General features: G+C 32.5%; 1 protein-coding gene across 1 annotated transcript; it reads right to left on the bottom strand.

Moving 5' to 3' along the window:
* Positions 1-478: 478 nt before the first annotated feature.
* On the bottom strand, positions 479-4,834 carry LOC106463254 (oplophorus-luciferin 2-monooxygenase non-catalytic subunit-like). The gene is made up of 4 exons (XM_013923264.2): positions 4,719-4,834; positions 3,492-4,123; positions 2,950-3,121; positions 479-707 (listed from the first exon to the last, which is right to left on the bottom strand). The coding sequence occupies exons 1-4, from the start codon at positions 4,720-4,722 to the stop codon at positions 553-555; spliced, it is 963 nt and encodes a 320-aa protein (XP_013778718.2). The 5' UTR covers positions 4,723-4,834; the 3' UTR covers positions 479-552.
* Between the last annotated feature and the right edge of the window lie 2,496 nt (positions 4,835-7,330).

Below are 7,330 nucleotides of genomic sequence, written 5' to 3'. Positions count from 1 at the left end.
AGGTTATGGAGATCACAAAAGCATGGTATAGTAAGGTAAGAAGAAAGTAATATAATCTGTTATTAAGCACAAAGCTACACACAATGGGCTATCTGTGCTCTGCTCACCACGGGTTTCGAAATCTGATTTTTAACGTCATAAGACCTTATAAATAAAGACATGTTTGTATATGTAAATTTTCATAGTTTAGTTTGTATTACAGAATTTATTATTAACTATATTGTTTATGGATTATGTTTTTTTGTAAAAAAAAATTGATCAGCGAACTACCAAGCATAGAGATATTATATTTTATGGTTGAAATATAATAAACCAAAAATAAGGGTTGGAATAGTTTAACGTTATTTATAAATAACGTATTTCTTATACACATACCATAATAATTATTTACGTGATATCTTTTGACGAAGAGATTATGTGGAACTTGAGTTAATTGAAAGAACAAGATATAAGTAAAACAACTTCACAAATCGTGTTAAATGAAGAACTTTTAATTAAAGAAAGAAACAAATAAAAACATTTCATGGAAAATTAACCAAACAGCGTAAAAGTTTAGAGAAACGCTGGACAGCCAACATCAGTTGTTTCAAGATCAACTAAAGTTCTTCCATCTACACACAGAAAATCTGTTAGGAGTTTCATCACGGTCTCTTTGTTCTCCACCAACCACTGATACTTGTTACAGCCAATACAGCTGAAGGGGTTTCCTGTAGAACGAAAATGTGTTTATTTATCTGGTTTTTCCATCAAAAATTTATGGTGATTAGTATTATTTATATTATGTATTTCAATAACTACAATATGACGTCATGCTTATTTATAAACACTTGTGTTCAATGAATCATACAAACAGTCGATCGTCAAGAGTTATAAAAGACTGAGTTCAAAGTTGATAGATCAATTTTCCATTTTACTGTGGACGATGCTTTTTTTACAATATTTCAAAACATTAGGTATGGTTATAGCTTAATCACAGTTCATTTATTTTGTTCTGAAAGTGAAGCATGTTTAGAAAGATTTCAATATATATATATATATATATATATATATATATACATATATATAAAAAACACATTTGTAATTGTTGTTGTTTTTCACCTTTAATTTACTTTATGGGTATCGTTTAGCTATTAAACTTACCTGTTCTTTACTTCATGCTTCTGATCTTTGTGGCATTTTGGGGTTAGAATTGTGTCTAGTATATGCAAGAGTTTTATATCAGGCTGCATTGTTTATTATATTGTAATTGATACGGTTGATTATTTTCCCTATTTTAATCTTTTCTTTACCTTGTGGGTATTGTTTAAATAGTAAACTTACCTGTGATTTTTTTATCTTAATATTGAACTCTTTCTAAATACGTTTCCCCACGAACAGATTTTATGCACTACTGATTCCAAAAACGGCTTTAAAAAGCTCGAAAACCATTGTCTTTTTCGGCTAGTAATGTGGCGTCATCTAATGGCACTCCATTACACTGCTAGCAATATCAAACTTAAAACCAATTCCACACACACAAGAGACATAAAATACACCAACTTTTTTTTTTATACAAATGTAGCTTTTCAATTAACCAGGATTAATTTCTTAAAATGATTTTCTTCATACAAATTTCATAACATAAATATATATCATCAAAATATTGCATAGTATCTATGAAATGAGGACCCGCTTACTTTCTTCTGTTTTGAAGAACAGTAGAGTCCAAGTAGTTTGTATTAAAGAGTAGCTCGGGCTCTGGTTTTTAATCATAACTAAGGGGCAGTCTTGAGTACTAGATATTAAGGATTATTAGATAAAACTGGACGTTAAATGTCCAAAAATAATTTGTTTGATTCAGAATTTCCAGCAAAGCTACACAAAGGCCATATGCGCTGGCTGTCCCAAATTTTAAACTGATAGACTAGAGAGAATACATTAGACTGACAGCGCTTGTGCACACTTTCAATACAAATAAAAATCACTACACCAACCTTTCAGTTAAACAATCAATTCATTTGTATAAGGTTAAAAGAAAAAAACACGCTCTACATGTTTCAGTGGACAACATGACATGTAGATCATGTTTTTCTTTTAACCTTATACAAATAAATGTATTGTGCACATGAAACGTTGGTGTTATGATTTTGATTGACTAGGGAGAAGGTAGCTAGTCAACAGCACGCGCGAAACACTAGGCCACTACCGGCGGTCCCTCCAGAAGAGAAGAAGGTATAGGGGGAGGTGGGGGGGGGTGGCTTCGTCGTATGTGTTATTCAACATACATTGAAAATCGTTGGTTTATGTGTACTATGCCCCTGGTTCTATTACAAAATGCATTGATAAATAAAAGCCCCATTAATGCTGTTTCAAATAACGTATTCAATTAGAGATATTAGTCATTTATATTTGCATTCTTTTCCTCTATCATCTCCTTACGATATCACAGTTATGCTAGATTTCATCTTCATTTTCTATCGATTATGAAAACTACAATAAATATTTTAATGACTATTTACGACTTCAGACTTCCGTCGACGTCCAATGAGTAAAAAATTTTGCAGATTCATTTGTTCTAAAGATAAAATATTCAAACCATTATGCAATATATATATATATCAAAATTCTGATTTTAATGTATCTTATAAATAGTGCTAATAGTACGGAAAAGAGCAATGTCTCAACAACAAAAATTTAAACATACAAAGAAACCCTAAAGTTATATAACAACAAAAGTATTATAATAAGATTCACATAATATCCATAATGATAGAATCAAACCTTACAGTGTAGCTCTAGGACAACAAAAGTATTATAATAAGATTCACATAATATCCATAATGATAAAATCAAACCTTACAGTGTAGCTCTAGGACAACAAAAGTATTATAATAAGATTCACATAATATCCATAATGATAAAATCAAACCTTACAGTGTAGCTCTAGGTATACACATTTAACATTCTTACCCTTAAACCTGATTTGTGCGTTCTGAACTTTTGTCATATCTTTCATTAGCGGAAGAAAAACGTCTTTGTCTAGAAACTCTAAATTGTTTTCGTTTAATGCCAAATATGCAGGAGTGGTTCCTCTGAGTGCATCTGGGGCGATATCGGCAATCTTGTTGTTCGAGAGAACAATCTAGAAAAAATAATATATCCTCATACATAATTTTTTGGATTCACGAATAAAGGACAGCATCGTTCTTTTAAATCACTCGATACTCCTTCTTTCTTTCTAGTAAACCTTGAATCACTGGAATATTTACCTAAAACTATGTTGTATGTTCTTAACAAAACTGTTCAAACTACTTTTTAAATGTGTTTTAACATAACCCCTTCATTTTCTCGTTAACTTTCCCTTATAATTTTAATTTTCATGGTACTGTATAATAATATATACCTCACCCCAACTATATCATTTACCTTTGGATAAATAGTGAATTTTATAAATTAGAAATCTCATACACTTTATAAATTACGAAACAGTAACTGCTTTGAAATATTCTTACCGCCAAGCCAACAGAATGTCCTGTCATAGCCAAAGACTGTGGTCCGAGAGTACTAATCTTATTACTACCAAGTTCTACATTAGATAATTTTGGCAGTCCACTGAACGCACCCCGGCCAATACTTGTAATCTCGTTCTCAGCTAGAATAATGGTTCTCAAGTTGGGATGAGGACCAAAGGCTGAATCTGGAACTGACGCCAGTTTGTTCAGCCCTAAATTGAATGTTAACAGTCCAGGAAATTTTTGTATATCACCAAAAGGAAAATCTTTCAGCTGGTTGTCATAGAAACTAATGATTCTAGCAGTATTTTCTGATCCTTCGAAAGCACCAGATTCCACAATGCTGATTTTATTGACATCTAACATAAAGTCCTGAACTCGGATTCTACTGAATAATCCTTTCGGAATTATTGTTACTGGTGTTCCTTGAATAAAAAGAGCACGAAAGCTGTTAGGCTCGAAAGAGGCTTTAAACACTTGCTGAAGATCAGCATCATCAACAACGTACATACAGTTAATACCTTCACCATCACAAGTACACGGAGCGAGATCCTCCTTATTTGGACAGAGAGCGCTGGCCATAGATTGAGACACTAGGAGACTCAGAAAGGCGAGAAGAATACAGAAATAACCTAAATGAAATAAAATTATACCGATCGACCAATTACTATATAATGTGTCCACAGAGCAATAAATAATAATCCAGTTTAAAAAACCGCGCAGCTGCTATAGTAAGAAGCAGATCGCAACAAACCATCTTCAAAGTTGTGGTAAAAATATATTTTTCAAATGTTTACTGTAATCCTAATAGCATCCTAGTTATTCCTGGTCATGATATAAAATTTTACAAAGGCTGTTACAATTAATTAATTTCCATAAATTTAGTGCATCTAAATTTATTTCACATTTCATTAACAAAAAAATCATTAGGTTTTTGAAACAGTTCATGTATATTAAGTAAAACTGGAATAAATATAGAGAGGAAGCGTGCACGTTTCACCAGGTGATTTTACAAAATATGAAATTAGAACAAGTTCTCATATGCGGATAAGTAGTAACTTTGATGCCATATTTCATAGATTTAACCATTCATATTAGCCGTGATTCGGCAGAACCCCTAGTTGTTATTTTTAAAAACGAAACATTTAATTATTTATTTGTTCTTTACGTTTATAGCTCTTTTATACTATTTCTCAATTAAAATTACAGCATAAAACAAAAGCTCACCCATTATTAACAGTTTATGTTTCTCGTGGAGCTTTCTTTGAGAACCGACCTTCCTTTGACTACTACAAGTAAAAAGGCTAACAACAGAGAGTGTACTGTTAAATAAATTACACAAGAACTCTCTCACATCACATGGATAGTTTCCATGTGAATCAAAACAGATGTCTTATCAGACAATTGATGTATCGAGTCTACCAGGTCAACAATAGACTAAATTTTTTCACAAATTACTGCTTGTGAATGATCGCACCAGTGATCGAAACGGTGTCTATGTTATAAAAATAAATCTTACTTACTGTAAAAGCTGTAACTTGTAAAAAATGTATATTTAATCAATAAGTAAACTCAAAACGAAACTATTAATGGACTAAATTATGTAACAGATATTCCAAATCCTCTACACTGACTAATCAAAGGTTTTAGTAACAACCTCTATAACGATAATATAGACATTATGATTGATATATTTCATCGACTCATCTTTAAAAGAAAAAAAATATTATCTTATTCCTCGCTTCTAGAGATGTACAATTTGCTCATTGATCGTGTCTTTTCTTAAATGTCCAACTATTTATTCAATCATCGAGTCTTTGCATTGTCCCTGTTTTCAACTCAATTCTTGGGCCTTTGCGTTTCCCTAGTTGTCCACCCAGTCTTCGATTTTTTAAAACACAATCCAGTTACACAGTTCTTCATTATATTAAACTTAATTTATTTAAGCTTACTCAATCCTCGATTACTGGCACTGTTCAAATTTAAATATTATATATAGTAATTGTATTTCTTTATTTGTTTTAACATAAGTTTTAATTATTACTTAAAAAATCAGGCTTTACAGGCATGTTTTTATGTTGTACACATATATATATATATATCTGTCGTATGAATACCACCTATTGTATACATCATAAACCACGTACCATCTAAAATATTGGTCTTTATTTGATACAACAGATGGGTGACATATTATTGTTTTTACGTCCCTGAAAGATGCTAGTTGTTTCGTAAAAGTTCAAAATGTTTTCCCCCAGCAAAGATATTCCTAACTATTCAACACATTTACTTTTCAGTGTAGTGTTTACTTTAGTAGTTCAAGTAGGGTATAATGAGCACTGGGCATTTTTTTTTAAAGGCTTGCAGCTCCTTTACAAATACTATTTTGCTAATTTCGGATTATTAACTTAGGGACAAGAATTTTTGTGGTATATTTTTATAATATTAACTAAAAGCCTACCATGATTAACGTATATTAACCAGTTTTGCCTTGCGTTCCTAGGCATTCTTCACATATACGCTATACATATTAATTCATGCCGGTGCGGTAATTATCCAATATGAAGTAAAGTTTCTGTCTGTCTGTGGACGCGTCTCCTCTTAAACGAGTTGATCGATTCTGACCAAACTTGGCATGCTAACTTAGTAATCCAAAAGCAAACCAAATTCATATCAAACTTTTCGATATAGTGAAAAATAAAAACATTTTATAGAATAATCTCTATATCGTTACTGCAGAGCTATTGTTACTTTTGTAAAAACAGTTTTCAGCATTTTATTTTCTTTACCAAAATATACAGCTACAATGCGAAGTATAAAGATATTGTTGCTGTTTCAGTTTCCCACTCTTTACTGACTCACACCATGTTAATTTCCAGTCTATATTACGGTTAGAGTAAGCACTTATGCCTGAATTAGAGAAGTATTTTCATGATGTTAGAAAAACACGTAGGTTATTCAGGGGCAAACTGTTAGAGAAAGCATTTCATGTTTAAAATATTCTTTACGATATTTCTTACTTCTCGATGTAGAATATAGTTTCCCATAGAAGCAAAATGCAAGATTATTATTAGATTTAATGCAATAAATGTACCAAATTCAGACAGTAGAAATTTTGACTACATCTCTACTGTGAAATGGGCTGCTTTGAACAAGAAGTGACGCAACTGCTTTGCCATTTCTGCCAAGTTTCTCGACTCGACTTCTACACTTCCGATCCATTTCCCCTGTCTTACAATAATGTTTTTTGAAGAATGAACGCTACTGAAAATCCTTGCAGAGGTTTTGCTCACTTCTAGCAAATTTGTGCGTGTTTTCAAAATAAAAAAGATGGAAGAATGTAGTCTCTTTAAAATAATCCGCATAAATTTGAAGATATTTAAGATGCATTACATTTTGTTTGTTTTGGAATTTCGCGCAAAGCTACACAAGGGCTATCTGCGCTAGCCGTCCCTAATTTAGTAGGCAGCTAGTCATCACCACTCACCGCCAACTCTTTTTACCAACGAATACTGAGATTGACTGTCCCATTATAACGCCCCCACGGCTGAAAGGGCGAGCATGTTTGGTGGGACGGGAATTCCAACCTGCAGATTGCGGGCCGAGTGCCCTAACCACCTGGCCATGGGATGCATCACAAAAGTTTAAAAAAAAAGGCCATTATGGACTGAGAGTTCACTTTTACTTGTAAACGTTCAATTAATCTGCTGGGCTTTCACTAAGGGTAGAGCTGGGTATGCAATTTACCGCTCAAAAATTAGTCAAACTGCACAACTACTTAATTACGAAACTCGAGCGATTGCATAGGGCATTATAAAAAGTATTATACACTGAGTGGT

Source organism: Limulus polyphemus, unplaced genomic scaffold (assembly GCF_000517525.1).
Source record: "Limulus polyphemus unplaced genomic scaffold, Limulus_polyphemus-2.1.2 Scaffold1361, whole genome shotgun sequence".
NCBI classification, from domain to species: Eukaryota; Metazoa; Arthropoda; class Merostomata; order Xiphosura; family Limulidae; genus Limulus; species Limulus polyphemus.
This window is presented reverse-complemented; position numbering and strand designations above follow the sequence as displayed.

Bases quoted from the DNA above. Each gene is read 5' to 3' on its own strand.
- LOC106463254 (XM_013923264.2), bottom strand. The intron at 3,122-3,491 runs GTAAGAATATTT...TATTTTTTCTAG, and splicing joins GACATTCTGTTGGCTTGGCG to ATTGTTCTCTCGAACAACAA. The intron at 708-2,949 runs GTAAGAATGTTA...TTCGTTCTACAG, and splicing joins CGCACAAATCAGGTTTAAGG to GAAACCCCTTCAGCTGTATT.